The following is a 17,440-nucleotide window of genomic DNA, read 5'->3' as shown; positions in this document are numbered from 1 at the left end:
CCCTTTCAGTTTCCATCTCCAGAATGGGACACAGTTACCCCAGAAGCAAAGGACCTGATTAATAAAATGCTCACCATCAACCCTTCCAAGCGCATCACAGCTGCTGAAGCCCTCAAGCATCCCTGGATCTCTGTGAGTAATACCTGGAGTGGGGTTGGGGTATGGTTTGAGGGCTTCAGATTACATGGCCAAGATTACATGGATTTCTCAAGGGACCAAAGAATACTCAGCATGCTCACTGCCCATGGGTTAGAGTGTTTAGGAAACTATATAATTTTCCTTGGCAAACAAGAACCCCCTTGCTCCTGTCCCAGAAAAGACTTGTTAGGAAGAGTAAATTGAAAGTAATAGCTAGACAACAGCTACCATCCATATAGCATTTACTATGTCCTGGGCACCCACTGGTAGAGAGCTTTACAATCATTATCTCATTTGATCCTCTCACTCCTGGAAGGTAGGTGCTATTATTATTCCTATTTGACAGTTGAGGAAATAGAGGCAAGCAAGGTTAAGTCATGTGCCCAGGGTCCCACAGCTAGTAAGTGTCTGAGGCAGGATTTGAACCCAGATCATCTTGACTCGAGACCCGGTGCTCTCTCCATGTGATACTGGAAAGAGCAGAGGGTTTGATGTTTAGAGACCTGAGTACAACTCCTGGGTCCAGTATTTACTGGCTGTGTGACTGTAGGCAGATTACTTAGTCTTTTAAAAGCCCAGTTCCCTAATCTATAAATAGGCATAATAATACTTACATCGCTTACATGATAGGAGTGTTGTGAGGAAAATGCTTTGCAAACTATAAAACATTATAGAAATATGAGCCAATGTAAAAAAATGAGAGAAGCCCACTCCCGTGTAGTACCATCTTTTCTACTGCCTCCTACCCACAAAAACTCCTTTTAAATTAGATCTTCTAATTTAGCGAGCTTCCATTGATAGGGATTTACTACTGGTTGGACTTTAAAAGGATCACCCTTGCAACATCACATCTTTGCTCCCATTTGCCTGTTTTAAAAAGGGAAGCAGCCCCCCCGCCACCCCCCACCCCTCCAAGCTTGGAAAGTGAAATTGTCCCTTAGATAAAAGTTCCACAGAGCCCCCTCCGACCCCTTTCTTCCTGCTCATGTCATTTTCCCTCTTCTTTTGCCAGCACCGATCTACAGTGGCCTCCTGCATGCACAGACAGGAGACCGTGGACTGCTTGAAGAAATTCAATGCAAGAAGGAAACTGAAGGTAGCCCCTTGGCCTGGTTCCCTCTCTGAGACTGCTGGACTCTGGACTTGTCTACATTTCTGCCAGGGGGAATAGTGGATAAGGTCAGGTGGGAGTCCTCTGGGGAACTGAGAGATTCTTAGGCCTTGCCTAAGGTCATGAGCAACAGTGGACCACACTCTAGAGAGTTAGAGAAAAGTGTGGTGGCAGGTAGAGAGTGTGTGGTGAACGTTCTAGCTGTGGTTGTTCACTGTGAGGAAGCGCAACCTCCCCAATGGGAAGCAGAGCAGACATAGGTGCCACTCTGGGAAAGTCAAAATATCATTAGACTTGGAGTCTTGGGCTAGTGGAACTTAGAGTGGGGAAGACAAAGGTTGGAATCCTGCCTTAGGCACTGACTAGCTCTGTGACTGAGTAATTCCTCCAACCTCTCTGGGCCTCAGCTTCCCCATCTAGAAAATAAAGAAGTTTGACTGGGTGAACTCTAAAGTCTCTTTTAACTCTAAGTCTAAGATCCTGTAATTATATAACCACAGGCAAGTCACTTCCCTCTTCTGTAAAGTGGGAAAAATGATACCATCCAGGATTTTGATGAGGAAAGTACTTTGTATGAGTTATTAAATTATAAAATGCTGTAGAAATGGACTATCATTTTATAGTGTCATTATTACTGAGAGAGAATATGCTCAGAAAGATCTGAGTTCAAGTGCTGACTTTGATATATACATACATAATCTTCCAGCATCCCAGGAGATTCTCTAAGACTATAAGGCACAAAACGTGTGCCAGTTTCTATCTGTAAAGAGACTTTCTTCACTTGGAATTCTCTATACTGATGAGATACTGATGAAATCATGAGTCTGCACCAAAAGATTTATTATGATTATTGTCCATGTAGTTCAGAATAGCTCCTGAATACCCTGTGCCCCTTAGTGTGTGCTCTACAGGAACAGGAGTTAAGGGTGCTTCCTATCCAGTTAAATGGGCCTCTGAGCCCTCAGGATTACATGGTGCTGAGGCACAATTTATTTTAGATGTGCTGAGCTCACTGTTAATCTCCTTCCCTGCCAGTGTGCATTGTTCCCAAGAGCCTGCCATCCTCCCATAATGGGAGAGAAGGGGGTAGCGAGGGGCAGAAGGGAAGGCTACATTTATTAAGGGATGTTGGCACCAAAGGGCTGGTGAAATCCCAGGAGGATATCTGGACCAAGGGGATTCCGACCTGACTTCAGGATTTTTGAGCCCCTAAGGGAACTTAGAAATAGAATCAGAAGCCAGAAATCTTATCATATAGAATGATATCAGAACTGGAGGGGACCTTAGATATTATTCATCCCATTCCCTCTGTTTTACAGATGTGGGACTTGAGGAGATGGAAAACATTTCTGAAGGCTTAGAATTCCTTAGTGGGAGAGTAGGTTGGCTGGAGAGAGAGCACTGAATGCTCTAGACAGGCAGGGATAACTCAAATTGGGGACAGCGGTAGAAAGAGGAAGGAGGATTGAGAAGGTGACCACCTACCTGACTCAGGCAGGAGATTTACATGGCCTTTTGGAGACCTAGTTGGCAGGCCTTTGGGAGTCCAGCCAGCAACTTTGGCTCAGGCTGGAGCTGCCTATTAATACTCTTGTCCAATGCAATCTTGTCCCTGGAGTTGTGCCCACCTAACACCCTTCCCAGCCAATCACTTTTTCTTTGGGAGTAGTGAGGACAGATGGACAAAGGGATGGGGGAGAATGGGAGGCTTGGTCTCTGAATACAACAATTTCTCCCTCTACCCACTCTCCACATTTTCTTATCCTTCCCTCCTTTCCTTTTTCTTCCCTGCTCTCTCTTCCCACCCTCACCCCTCTTGCTGTTCTATTTTTGTTTGTTTCAGGGAGCGATCCTTACCACCATGCTGGCCACCAGGAACTTCTCTGGTAGGTGGTGGGACTCTTTGGTCTTCAGGATCCGACATACACAACTCAGCATTGAGATTGCAGGGTTCTGCATCCATGGTGTTCTAATTGTGCAGGAGAGTTCAGGGGTGAAAACATTCCTGCTCCCCCTGCCCAGGGAATACAGGGAATTTATTTTCTGGCCCCCACACACTGCCATCGCTGCCTGCTCAGCATACACATACATGGAGGCAGCTAGTCCTTTGCCAAGACTTGGGGTGACAGCTGAGGGGTGGGTGGAGGGGGATGAGGAACATGAGGTGCTGACCAAGTGCTGAAAAATCCCAGTGGACTTGACAGATGTATCTCTAAACAAATTGTCCCATTGGCTGGAGCTACAGACTTGTATTTGAAGAGGGATGACCTGGGCTTAAATTCTAACTCTGGTACTTAATTAGCTGTATAACCTTGGCAAGCTATTTAAACCTCTGAGAGCCTTACTTTCCTCATTTGTAAAATGGGGATGATAATAATACTAACAATGTTATCATGAGGAAGGTACTTTATAAATTCTAAAAGGCTCTAGGAATGTGAAAAATTCTTTTGATCATTCTTCTTGGTGCCATTTGTAAGAATGGTGCCTGGGCTGGGGGCAGAGGTAACAGTAGCCCTGATGTTAGAGGCAACCTTACGGAGGGAGGTTGGCAAAACCTAGATTAGCTCTTTCCCCAGTTCTAGTAGAGGATGACCAGGGGAAAAACTGGATGGTAAGAGATACCTGCAGACCCACCAGGGGCTTCCTGTGAGGGGTATGTGAGAAGCACCCAATTGTTGCTTAGCAGTATCTGAGGTTACTAGGAGGGCGAAGGTATGGGAACTTGAATTTACCAAGTGACCCTTGTCTGAGGGCATATGAGTGACACTGCTGCCAGAGTCTGGCTGCTGATGCCAGGGGTTTGGGAGGACTGACAGGGCAGCAGAGTGGAGGTGGCAAATTCACACCAAAGCAGAAGGAGGGTCTTTGGGGTGATTCTGCATCGAAGTGTGAGTTCAACTCCCTTTCCTGGTCCCACCTATTCCCAGGCAAGGGGACTTTCCCATTTCCCTACTCCTAGGAAGTGTGAAATTTTATCTACCATGGGCAGCAGCTGGAAGCCCACTTGGTAGGGGAACCATTCTCAAACCCAACAGACCCAACCAAACACTATCTTCCCTTTGCATAGCATGGATATGGCATAGTGCTCAAGTTGCTAATTAGAGATAGACATAATGCTAATCTCCACCAAGCTAGGCAGTGTGGCGCAGGGGAAAGAGTTCTAGATTCAGAGCTGGAAGACTTGGGGGCACCCCCTTGCTCTTCTACTTATACCCAGGTGACCTTGGACGATCGATCTAACTCTTTGGGCTTGACTTTTCTAATCTTTAAGTCGAAGGCGTTGGGACAAGACTCTAAGGTCCCTCCTAGCTCTAAATCTCTGATGCTGTGAATCTTATGATCTTTTTCAGCACTAAATGTACAATTCTATTATCTGTTCACTATCCTTTTTTTCTCATCCTGGAAGCCAAGTGTATACTACCTTCCAGAGTTTCCCTTACATTCTGTCTTCTCTAGGCTGGTACCTCAAGAACTCTTAATCAGCTCCTTGCACATGCATAAAGAAATGAACATCCTAGCTTAGAGACCCTAAGCAGGACTTTAAGGGCCAGGAAAATGCTTAGCAAACACCTTCCCTATTAAAGAAGACTGGATTTGTGTCTCTCAAGAGAGACTAAGGAAACAAGATACTGACGGTAACTGAGACAAGGACAAAAAGACAAGACATTGAGCAGTGCAATGGAAACAGGTGGTAATCTAGGGACTTCTTCCTCCCTATACCACTTAATAAGCACTTGACATTAGGCAAGTCACTTTCTCTCACTGAGCTTCACTTTCCTCATCCATACAATGGGCGTGATAATCCCTGCCCTGATCTTATTACAGAGTTGTATGGACTAAGAAGGATAATGGATGTGAGGGTTTGGAAACTACAAAGTGCATGAGGAATGAAATGGTGCCTTTTGTTCCAGGCTCCAAGGCATCATGGGCATACAATTAAAAGAAAGGTCTCAAAGGGTCCCCGGAGCAGGGACTTTATGGAATTCTTAGGTACCAGAGAGCTTCTGGGCTGGGACAGTATGCATAGAGGGTGCACGGAGTACTCGCAGGCTAGGGGAGCCAGAGGGCAGACCTCGTGTGTTATAGTGAAGACTGTAGCAGCTACTGTAGGTAGGCTTTGGGGTGGGGTTGAGTGTGGGCCAAGGGAGGTAGAGAGAGAAGGCATTCACCTTGCCAGACTCATCACATTTCCTTAAAGCAGTTTGGTGAGTCAGTGTCAAGCTCCTGACTGCTTTGGGCCCATTTCTCCTCTTACTGGTGCTCAAGACGCCCAGAGAAAAGTTCTATCAGAACATTAGGCTGGGATGAGTATTCTGGTGACTGGTATCCAAATCTAAGCACTCCATCACTCCATCTAGGAGGGTGTGTGCGTACATGTGTGTGTGTGTGTGTGTGTGTGTGTGTGTGTGTGTGTGTGTGTGTGTGGTGAGGAGATGACAGAAAGACAGAGGCCTCTGGGAATTTTCATTGGAACAGGAGTCCCAGGGCAGCTGTTTATCTCCTTTCCGGCTGGTGCCTGGGGAACCAACACCCACTCTGGGCATGCTTTCCGGAGCTGAGAGTCTAGGGAGGGACTACTATAGCTAGAAGGCACCAGTCTGGCCCTGGAAGGGGGGCCTGGGCTAGGACCTCAACAGTGGGTGGGCATCTGCTTCTTCTCATTGCCAAAATGGGGCCTGCAGCTGTCTAGGGAGGAGGATCGGGTGACATATGACCAAGGCAGCATGGGGCTAAAATTAGAGAGGGGGCAGAGGCAGGGAGAGAGTACAAACCACCACTGTCCCAGGAGTTTGAGACTCTGGGATTAGCTTTCGGACTGAATGGGGCTCAGAGGAAATCCCCCAAGGCTGACCAGGGACCCCTGTGGCACTGTGGTGGCCAGGACCCTGGGGGGAGGATTTCTCTTTCTTTGAAGTGCCCGAGTATCCGGTGGCCCCACAGAGAGGGGAAACTCCCCCTTCCCCCAGGAGGCCAAAGCTGGTGCTGGGAAAAGGAGGAAGAAGAGGAAGAGCCTTCCCCGGGTCCCTCTCCCCTAGCTTCTCCCCCCCTGCCTTGCTACTCTCCGATGTTGCTCCTTCTTACGCTGTGGGCCCTGGTGCCCTGTCTTGTGCTTTTAACTCTCTACTTTGTCTCCATCACAGGAGGAAAGAGTGGAGGCAACAAGAAGAATGATGGTGTGAAGGTAAGCTCCCCTTGATGGTGGAAAAGAGCACAAGATGTGGAGCCAGAGGGGACCTGAGTTCAAATTCCAACTGTTACATACCACCTAAGACAATGGGCAGTTTACTTAATTTCTCTGGCCTTCAGTTTCCTCATTTCTAAAATGAGGGGAATGGAGTAAATGGTTTTTATTTTTAAGGTTACTACCAATTCAGAATCTACGGCGCTATGATAACAGAGTTCACACTCTGTGTGTGTGTGAGTGTGTGTGAGTGTGTTGAGGAGGGGGTGGGACTCTACCTGCTCTGGGTGTCCTATTCATAAGGATCTGGGGCAGTACCAATGTTGGGGGCTTCCTGACTATTGGTGGGGATCAAGAAACATGGATTTATTAAGAATTATTAAGATTTTTTAAGAATGGGTACCTTGGAATAATGGTCTCGCTTCCCCATCTCACCATTGGGTGTCCTCTCTCAAGGCACTGCTCTCCTTCTACAAGGGCCTGGGGATGGTCAGGGGGACAAAAGGGAGCAAAGGAAAGTATGAAAATGGGGAAAAAGGATAGGTGAAGAATGAAAAGGAAAGGGTTTAAATCCCCCCAGTGATCCAGAGTGATGGAAAACAAGAGGATGGGTGAGTGCTCAGGAATGAAGAAGGATAACAAAAACTTCCCCATGGAAACTTGTAGGTGTCCATGGGCCTTGGTCCCTGGGAGGAAACCCCACATACATCAGGATGAACTTGGAGGCTTTGGCTTCCACACCTTCTCCCCAAATCACGCTGAAGTAGCTAAGGATGTCCTTCCATTTCCCTTAGGGCTATTTGGTGGGAATAAGTCTCTGGTCCCAGTGAGTAAGGACTCATCAGGAATGAAGGATAGCCAGGACCCAAATGACTAAGAAGGTCCTTCCTGGTTTTTTTTTCCTAAAGACATATTCAGTGGCCTTTTGGGGAGGCTACCTGATCAATGATTTTATCCCCTGCCCATCATATCTTCCCTGAAGAATTCCAAGGCCTAAAGGAACCAAAGTGAAGAATCTCTGTCCCCTTCCCAAGCAAAAGAGGGTTTGACCTTCGATTTCCAAAAAATGGGCATAAGTTGCCTTTCTCCTCCACTCTTAGCCTCATACTATGCTGATGGCCAGTCACCCAATGATACCCCCTTATCTTTACTTCTTCCATTTTCTCTACTATCCTTTCCCTCTTCTCTTTGGTGAATGGTGCTTGTGCCTCTAGGAAACATACTGGTTCCACTCCGTCCTTGGCTCTCTTGCACCACAAGGTTACTGTTCCTGGATAGGCCTTGCCATCCTACCACACTTAGCTCCCCCAGCACATGGGCTTTATGCCATGATGAGATGTTTAAGCGAATGACAGTGGGATTTTGGGAAGTCTATAATAATCCAAATAAAGTGGATTAGTCTGTCATGCTTCTGGTGCTTCTGGTGTTAGACTGCTGGCCTTTCTGGGTCATCCAGCTGACTCTCAAACCATTGTTCAGAGGTAGTGCCAGAAACCCAGATTAATTTTATTATTGGTCTGATTCACACTTAATTAATAGGATGAAAAAGTATATTCCCTCATCATAAACAAACAAAAATATATATTGTACTCTAGAGTCAATTAGAAATGACTCTGGATAATTTTATATTTTCCATGCCATGACTTCTGATTATTTACTTGGGAAATTGAGAGTTGACTGTGTTGATATGCCCACACGATATGGATTACTGAATTTGGATGCCTGGTGGACCTCCTAGGTGTCTTTTCTGCTGAGCTGGGGTGATAGGCCTCCTGGGAGAAAGCTAGTGTTGAGCTGGCCTTGAGCTGGAATTGTTGGCCAAGGCTAAATTCCTTAGTTGTCTGTATCCTGAGGGTAGGGGAGGTAGGGCAGAAAGTTCTAATGGAGTCCGATGGGCTTTGGGGCAGGTTCGGGGGAGTTGCTTAAGGGTTTGAGGGAGCAGGGGTCCAGGCTGCTGCATAGTCAGTTGGGTTGTAAGTCCTGTGCTGTTGGGACAAAGGTGCTTCAGTCTGAGGAAGGAGAAAGAATTCTGCTGGGTGGGTGGGGCAATGATTCATCCCCAGGACCACCCCCACTAAATCTCAGGCATGGCCTACACCCCTGAGGACTGAGGCCACAAGGTGGCTTTTGTAAATTGGCTTTGAAGTTGGATCCTCTGTGTGTGAGGCCAGAGAGATGGAGAAGCAAGAGACAAAGGAGCCTCAGTGTTGGAGAGGCAGTAGTTGGACCCAGACTCTGAGGCTGCCATCTGTGGGCAGCAGAACTGGCATTGCCCATGTGGACCAAAACACCACCCCATTCCCCTGCCCTACAGCAGAGTCGAAGGAGATCATCTTATGTCTCCTAGACTGGCAGGAAGGCAGAGGGGGCCAACATCCTGGGGTGCCATGCCATAGCTGTTAGTCAGGGGAAGGCCTGGCTGGGACAACCCTGGAAGATCCTCCCCCTACCCCTGATGCTGTCTTACCAACCCTCTCCTCTCCTCTGGCAGCCTCAGGAGGGAGGCAGGAATGGGGTGGGGGAAGGACATGAGCTCTAACCAGGAATGCCTAGGGAGCTATTGTCAGCCACTGGAAACCTCAGGATGAGCAAGACTAGCCTTCCCTTCCTTGAATGAGAATCTCTAATGAAAACCATCCCCTGAATAAGAGGGAGTCAGGTTTTGGACAGCCAGCATGTGCCGGCTTTTATTTCTTAATAGATCTCCAAAGGGTTATTATACACTGGATTTGGCACATCAGGGAGAAACAATCATCCCCTTTCCCTCTCTTCCCCTCCCGTCCCCATCAAAGAGGCAACCTCTTAGGGGCCATTCAGAAAACCTCTCATCTCCCCACCCTGTGTTCGTCTAGGCAGAGGGACTGAGTCCCCTGATTCCTGCCCACCCCAGCCCCCAGATCGTCCTTCCTACATATATAATGATGAGAGTGGGGGGAAATGAGACCCCTCTCCTTTCCATCCCCTACCCCTTCTGCCTCAAAGAGGCTACCCAAGCCATTCACTGCCCCAACATGTGGTGTCCCATCCTGTCCTGTTGTGATAAGTGCGCTCACTCCCCACCCCCGCCCGCCGTGTCCCATCCTGTTACTGTGCGTCCAGAACCTAGTACAGTCGCTGCTCTGTGTTTGCATCATGTTTTTCGTCTGAAACGTCTGCCCCACGTGACAGACCTGAGTGGTTAGAGCCGAGTCTCTCAGCCCCCCTGTCTTTTTGGGTTACAGCTGAAGACAGAACAGCTACTGGACTTCGACCCCTGCCAGAGGTCATCTGGCTCCCACTATCCATTGGCTCACAACATGGCATGGAGGCCATCTAGGGGACCATGTCCATGGAAGAGGAGACTGGGCCAGAAAGGCTCTTGGTGAAGGGGCAGGCAGGCATAGGAGACTACACTTACTTCAGTGGGGAGTGCCACGCCATATCCTTAGAGAAGAATGCTGTGGTGATCCTGGAGGGGTTACAACTGGGCTCTTGAAAGTGGCTTCTAAGTCCTTACTCACCCCACCAGGAGGGGAGGACTCCTTGAGTGCATCAGCGAGCTTTGGCATTATGACATTATGGCTCACTGGGATCCCTATTTAGTTTTTTGAGACATCTCAGTCCTACCTCACCCAGGCACACAGGGACTTTGTCCACATTTCTGGTTTAGAAGTCAGAGAAGCAGAAAATCATTTGGAGCCATGCTTTCTCTTCCTTTATCTTCCCACCTTGCTTCCTTTTCCTCCTACCCTACTTCCCATCTCTTTCCTCTTCCCCTTCCCCTCCCACTTTGGTATTCAGATTGGGAAAGAAAAAAGCCCAGATGCCTAAGAGAGATGGAATAGGTCACAGCCAAATGTGAATCTTGGCTATAGCAGTCATTGTATGACCTTGGACAAGTCATTTAACTCTTCTAGGCTCCATTGTCTCCATCTGTAAAATAGGGTTGACCTCTGCTCTTTGCAGATTTGTAAGATGTCAGGAAAAATAAGTGGTGGAAATCAAACGATTTAGAATTAGTGCTAGATGGAAGAGCGCTATATAGAAGAGTGCTTAACAGCTGTTCTCAGATACTTTGGAGCTCCTTGACACTGGTATCCGAACCAGTTTATGCCAGTCTTCTGAAACTTCATTGAGGCCTGTCCTGTCTTGTTTCTGGAAGGCTAAGCCCTGAGAATACTAGCAGCTGAGGGTCTTTTCTGATAAGCCCCAGTAAGGTTGGTGTCGTAGAGCACCACTTCTCAACTCTTACAGTCTAATTCCCATATGAAAGCCAATCAGTTGTGGCGGTCTCGACCTGGCTGCTGGGGGATGACTGGCATCCAGGGCACCATACCCCCTCTCTCACCAGAGCTTGGCATGGTGGGTAGCTCTGGTTCAGGAGGGACTCTGTGGTGGGATTTGGAGGATTTGAAGGGTAAGGCCCAGGCAGTTAGAAGGATTTGAATGACAGGGCCCAGTAGAGTTAGGCAGGCCTCCAGATTTGGCTGGTCCTCAGAGTTATGGTAAGTGAGGGAAGTGTCCCTAGGGTCATGGGCATGCCACACCTCGGGCACTACCCTCTTTCTCTGAGTGCCAGATTTCAACACCTTTGAAGTACCACTGACAGTGGCCCAGGGGCCACTGCTTCCTTCCTCCCCCACTCTACTTCCCTCTCCCCACTACTCTCTACCGTTTTGCCACTGTGTCTCTTCCTGTCCCATCTCTTCTCCTTGTTTTTCCAGAAAAGAAAGTCCAGTTCCAGTGTTCAGTTAATGGTGAGTGTCTGCCGTCTTCCCAAATGCCGGTAATGCTGGACCTCAGCGCACTCCCGCCTTGCTCCTAGAGGTCACACTGGGAATGCGGGGTGGGAAGAGGGGGCCAAGGGCGTGTGTGGTACGTGTGTGTTGTGTGGCAAACATGTATGTTGTTTGTGTGTTTATGTTAATACCTTCAAACTAGTGCTCTGGAACAATACATTTCATAGTATAAAACCAATATTGACCCACTGTGGGAAGTGGTTGACATGAACCTTTTCCAACTCCTCAGGCCATTTCCCAGTCTGATTCTCTTGAATCATTCTCGCTGGAGTTCTCTAGCCCAAGGTTTTTATTCTAAAATCCATTTTTTTGAGTTACCCAGTTACTAAACGATGACACAGTAGTGGCCAGTATAGACTCATGGGTGTGGCAGTATAGGGACCCTGCCTAGGATCTTCTGTGGAGTGAGATGCCCAATGTGCATTGGGCAGATCGAGCCTCAGTCCTGGCCTTCCTTGACCTCTCCACAGGCCTGTCAGTGTAACCAATGGGTGCGTTTGGGGCTCAGAAATGCTCTTTGTGTGACTGTGCATCTCTTTCCTGACTGTAGTTTCATGTGTTCTCTCCCACTTCTGCACAACTTCCTCTCGCCCTCATCCTAATTCTCCCTCCTTTCTATTTTTCCTGTAAATTTGTACCATTTCCCCCCAATTGTACAGTCAACATGGTGTCCCTTTGCTCCTTTCCACAACTCCTTAACACTCTTCTGGCTAAAGCCTCCTCCCATCTCACAACAGAGGCTCTATGTATTCATTCCCATAAGACTCCTCCATAGACAGCCCCTCCACTGCTGCCTCCTTCTCCCCTTCTCCTCCTCCTCCTCTCCCTCATTGCTCCCTGAGTTTGAAAGTTAGGTTGGGTTTTAGTTGCTCTATCTGGGCTCCAGGGCCCATCTGGCTCTTGGACTATCATCCAAGTTCTCTGGCAACCAGGGTTGGTAGAAGCTGTTATGTTTGCCATCAGCTGAGCAGGTTCCTTGGTCTCCATGGTCAGCCCAGGATTCACTTCTTTCCTGTTGTTTTTCCCTTCTATTTTTTGCCCAGGAATCCTCTGAGAGTACCAATACCACCATTGAAGATGAAGACACCAAAGGTAGGAGGATTGACTCCACTTTCCCTTCTGGGAGACTCTGGTTGAACCTTTCTAACCTTGCCTAATTTAGTCTAGTCTATCTCTTTCTAATGGGAATCTCTATGCTGAAGTTAATGTCTGCCTAGAGGAATTGTCTAATCAAAACAGGTCAAAAGAATTTGGATGTAAGCTCCTTTGCTATTGGGAAAACCCCATAGGACTGGGGTGCTTGATTCCACAGAGTAATTTCAAATCTGTCTCAAAGCGCAAAGCTGCAAGAGACATCAGATGTCTCTTTAATCTTTATTTCTGGGCTCCAGATCTTATTCAGGCAGAAACTACTCTTTGATCACTTAACTGATCAGGCTAGACTCACTGTGTTCTCTTTCTCCATTTCTGATCCCCATTTATCCCTCAAGGCCACCGTAAGATGCTTATCACTCCTAGCATCTTTTCTTTGCCCCTTTGCCACATAAACACACAACACACTCACTCACTAGGGGCACGAGGAGAAGAATGAGAGACAGAAACATTTTGGTGGAATTACAAGTAATCAAAGATGCATAAAAATAAACTGACCTGAGTCAAACTGGATGGTTCCAAAGTTTATAGAGCTACTTTTCTTTCTGTCCCTTTTGAACCCCATCCAAGATTTGGATCCTCTATGAAAGGGGTTGAGTACTTTATCAGGATAAGGCTCAGAAAGTCAGTCTCCTTCCATTCAAGATGGTACACTTCTGGACTGAGTAGACTCCCCTCCAAAAGTCCAGTTTAGTAGGTTCATCCAAGGGACATGATTTAAAGTTTGTCACCCACCCTCAACTAACCAAGAAGTCAAGGGCTACATTCTAATCTCTCTCCTCCCTTAATCCCTGGCTCCAGAGCATGTCCATTCAGAAACCTAAGGACCTTCCACTCTCTGATCACTTAACCCCAGTGAGACCTGGTGTCTTACTTGTGATCTCTTTCCCTTCTTCACTATTTTTATGCCAAGGGGCATCATATTGGTTTTCTTGGTGCCCCCATAAGACTCCAACAATTTATAGAGATAAGATGTTTCTTTATAGCCACCAGTCCGGAAGATTGAGGTGATACCATTGATTTCCCACTTCCCCTTTAGTTCGTCTTGGATCTGATGCCCTTTGGGAATCCCTCATAACAAGTAAAGATCCAGATCTGTAAACAATAACAAATCATTTTGGTATTTGCACTCTTTATCACTCTTCTCCAATCACTATCTGGAGAGGTTAACAGAACCATTCCTAGGTCTTACCAGTTATAGCTGGAGAAAAGTCAGTTCTTAGTACTCAGTTTAAATCATATGAATGTTTAGATAAGGTAACTCCTTTCTAGGAAAGGGATTTGGGATGGTTGGTTGATTTCATCTCCATCCAGGGCCAGGACTGATACCACAGGGAGTATTACCCTTGTCAGGAACCTATTTGAGGGTTTGGAGCCAGCACCAAGGTTGTAAGTGATGTCTGCCGAAAGTGGAGAGAGGGGTACGAGAGAGCTTATTGGCCTCAAAGAAGAAGTGGAACCTCCTTTTCTGGCTCCCACAGACTTAACAGACAAATCCTAAGGGTGATCATTCCTCAGAGGAGTTCCTTACTATTTGGTGGGAATTGCTGGACTCAGCATAGCCTAGTAAAAATAACACCAGGGGAAAGAAAGAAAGGGCTTGGATTTAAATTCCTGTTCTTACTCCCTCCTTATCTCATTACCAGAGAAAATAATGTGTGTAAAATGTTTTGTAAACTTTATGGCTTACATAAATATTAGCTATTATTATTGCTATTTATCACCTATGTGACCAAGGATGAATTACTTAACCTCTCTCGGTTTTAATTTTTTTATTTGTAAGGTAAAGTGAATAAGTACACCAGCAGTTCTCAGAAATCCTTTTGGGAAGTCTTTTTGTTTCAGGACTTTGCATCATTAAAAATTGTTGAGGTTCTCCAAAGAGCTTTTGTTTACATGTGTTATAGCTATTGCGTTACTGTATTGGGGATTAAAACATCTTAGTATTATTATGAAAATAGTTTTGACCTCACATACCCTCTGAAAAGGTCTTGTGGTTCCTAGGGGTTCCTGGACTGCACTTTGAGAATCACTGGACTAGGCCTCCGATCATAGAATTTAAAGCTGGAAGATTATTACAGATAATCTAGTCTAACTCCCTCATATTACAGACGAGGAAACTGAGGCCTGGAGATATAAGTCTTTTGCCTAAGGTCTCATAGGCAGTAAGTAGCTGAGCTGGAATTTTAACTTGGGTGATCTTTTGCTAACTACACAATTTTAAGCATGTGCCAGTTTCTAAATGTGTGGTATTATAAATGAGGAAGGCCTTCTGGTAAATATTTCCCTGATGAGGGAGGTAAGCTATGATTCAGTCAGCTGGGATGGGGCCTTGATGATGTAGCTAACTAATGGTGTCTGAGAGTTCTGATCTTGGGATTTGGTAAAGAGCCAAAAAAAAAAAAAAAAAAGACACTAGCTTTGAACGAGAAGGGGACCAGGGCGTGGGTTTAGACATCTCTGGAAGAAAGATACTGAACAAGGTGAGATACTGGCAAGTAGTGGTAGGGCAAGAGGGAGGAAGCCTAGGTCGTTCTGGCTATCTTCCTTTCCTGACTGGGGTACTATATCCATATAAATTCCTTATCTCTGCCTCTCCTCTTGAAGGTAGTGCAGGGTGAGAGGGCAATACTCTCTGAGCTGATAGGATCATAGATTTAGAAGTGACAAGGACCTCAGAGAACACTCAACCCAACTCTGTTATTTTACAGATGAAGAAAGGGAGGCTCAAAGAAACTGAGTGACTTGTTCAGAGTCGCATAGATAGTATCAGAAACATGATCTGAACTTGAGCTCTCTTTGTCCAGAGCCGGTGTTCTCTCTACCATGACACACTGCAGGAAGGAGCGACTCACTTGATTGTCAGCTCCTGTTTGTGTGTCTCCTTTGGCTGTTTCCATGATATTAGCTTCTCATGGTGAATAACAGACAAGGGAACGAGGCAATGCAGCGTTTGAATGAACAAAGAATTAATTAAGATCTTTCTGTTTGCAAAGAACAAATAGTAAGACAGTTCTAACCCACAAGGAGCCTCACATTCTTATGGGTCAGATAATGCAGAGGGAAGGTTTTACCTCCAAGTCAGATAGAAAAGCTTAAAGGTCCTTGGGAAATGCTGGAAAATCACATCAATTCTTCTTTAATGTCATTTCCACTGGTTAAATGACATTATTGTATATACTTCTATATAAATATTTTATGTATAAATGTTATATATTTATACACAGTTATACATTTTACATATAAATATTTTACATATTTCTACACAAATATATATTTAAATATAAATATTTTATATATTTCTGTATCTGTATATAAGTATTTCTACATATTTTATATGTATTTTTCATATATACATTTAAATATGTATATTTTACATATTTATTTGTAACTATTTTCTTGATTTAGATAGTGAAAAGTACAGGGGATTTGGAATTAGAGGGAGCTAGACTTGAATTCCAACTTATTACTTGTATGATCTTGGGAAAAATATTGATCCTCTTTGAGTTTCAGTCTATCAGTCAATAAAGATTTCCAAAGTGCCTACTATGTGCTTAGCACTGGGGATTCAGAGAAAGAGAAAAGACAATTCCTGCCCTAGGGGAACTCACAGTCTAATGGTTTTCTCACTTATAAAATTAGAGGAAGTTGGACTAGGTGACCTCTTGGTCCCTTCCAGTCCCAAGGCTCATGAAGAGCAAAGGGGGCGGTCACAGGCAGTACCTGAACAAGGTAAGAAGGTAAAAGGCTAATGTGGTTTCTTTTGGAGGTGAGAGAGCCTATCATTAAGAACAGGAAGAGCAAAGTACAGTCTCTCAGATTATCATCCTTCCTTGTATTTGCATAATGATTTTTTAGCTCTTCAAAGGCTCTTCCATTCATGCTCTTGACCCTCTCAACACTTCCCCTGGGAGGGAGGGCTGGGGGCAAGGAGGAAAGGGACTACTGCTCACATTGCAGAGAGAACCTGAAATGGGTGTGTGTGTGTGTGTGTGTGTGTGTGTGTGTGTGTGTGTGTGTGTGTATGTGTGTGAAGAAATTATAGTTAAATTACTGACACACTTAAAAAAAATCTTTAAACCTGGCCCCCTCCACTCATCTTCTCTTGGAGTGGTTGATACCATCTAATAAAAAGAACACTGGACTAAGGAGTCTCTGGGATGGCTAAGGAGGTATGAGGGGAAGATCATAGCAGTAATTCCTCTTTCGAAGACTTTCCTCACAATAAATTCATGATAAGGCAGCTAGGTGGTGCAGTGGATTGAGCACAGGACCTGAAGTCAGGAGGACCAGAGTTCAAATTCACCCTTGGACACTTACTAGATGTGTGACCCTGGAGAAGGCACTTAACCCCGATCACTTAACTCCAATTGCCTCAGAAAAGACCCAAACCAAACCCAAAACCCATGAGGTAGGTAGTATAAGTATTATCACTAATCTGAACCTCAGTATCCTCATGTCTGAAATGAATAGTTGAAACTAGATGGGCTCTGAAGATCTAGAGCTACAAAGACATCCCCCTCCCTGAATTTTACAGATGAGGAGAGTCAATTATCTTGGCCAGGTCACAAAAATCTACTAACTGTAGGAACCATCATCTGAACCCTGGTCTCTCTCCTTCCCCACAGCAGTTTTCTGCTCTACAATTCCCTGGCTCTGCCCCTCATGGGGATATATTGACCGGGAACTTAGTCGTCTTCTTGGCCCTTGACTCACTATCTGACCTTCATAAACTTGCTTAAAGTCATAATGCCTCATGTTTCTCCTCTCTGAAAAGAAGTGTTCCCAAGAGGCCAGAACGATCACCATCTATGTGAAATGTCAGGAACCAAGTGGGGACCTGGCTCGTTGCCTCTAGAGAGCTGCTGGAGGGATGCCTACATATTAGGACTGGCCAGAAGGATGGGTCTGGGGCAGACATTCTCAGTGCTCAGTCAATTGGTTTTTAGCTTCTGAAAAGACACCCAAAGTTCGAGGAAGGGTTTAAGGTTCTGGGAATATTATGGGGCTCATAGAGGGGCCATGTAGAACAGCAGAGAGAGCACTGGCCTAGAAACTGGGACAACTTAAGTTAGAGTA

General features: G+C 45.9%; 1 protein-coding gene across 3 annotated transcripts in view; it reads left to right on the top strand.

Annotated features, from left to right (window-relative positions):
• CAMK2A (calcium/calmodulin dependent protein kinase II alpha) overlaps nucleotides 1-17,440 on the top strand; it is an 89,060-nt gene that overhangs the window by 51,293 nt on the left and 20,327 nt on the right. For 2 of the 3 annotated variants that reach the window (XM_072630705.1, XM_072630707.1), the window contains exons 11-16: nucleotides 10-132; nucleotides 1,151-1,234; nucleotides 3,093-3,135; nucleotides 6,391-6,431; nucleotides 11,135-11,167; nucleotides 12,253-12,301. In XM_072630705.1, coding sequence (XP_072486806.1) covers nucleotides 10-132; nucleotides 1,151-1,234; nucleotides 3,093-3,135; nucleotides 6,391-6,431; nucleotides 11,135-11,167; nucleotides 12,253-12,301 — 373 coding nt within the window. The remainder of the gene's footprint in view (nucleotides 1-9; nucleotides 133-1,150; nucleotides 1,235-3,092; nucleotides 3,136-6,390; nucleotides 6,432-11,134; nucleotides 11,168-12,252; nucleotides 12,302-17,440) is intronic. The other variant, XM_072630706.1, reaches the window with a different exon arrangement.

Source organism: Notamacropus eugenii, chromosome 1, assembly GCF_028372415.1.
Source record: "Notamacropus eugenii isolate mMacEug1 chromosome 1, mMacEug1.pri_v2, whole genome shotgun sequence".
Classification (NCBI taxonomy): Eukaryota; Metazoa; Chordata; class Mammalia; order Diprotodontia; family Macropodidae; genus Notamacropus; species Notamacropus eugenii.
This window is presented reverse-complemented; position numbering and strand designations above follow the sequence as displayed.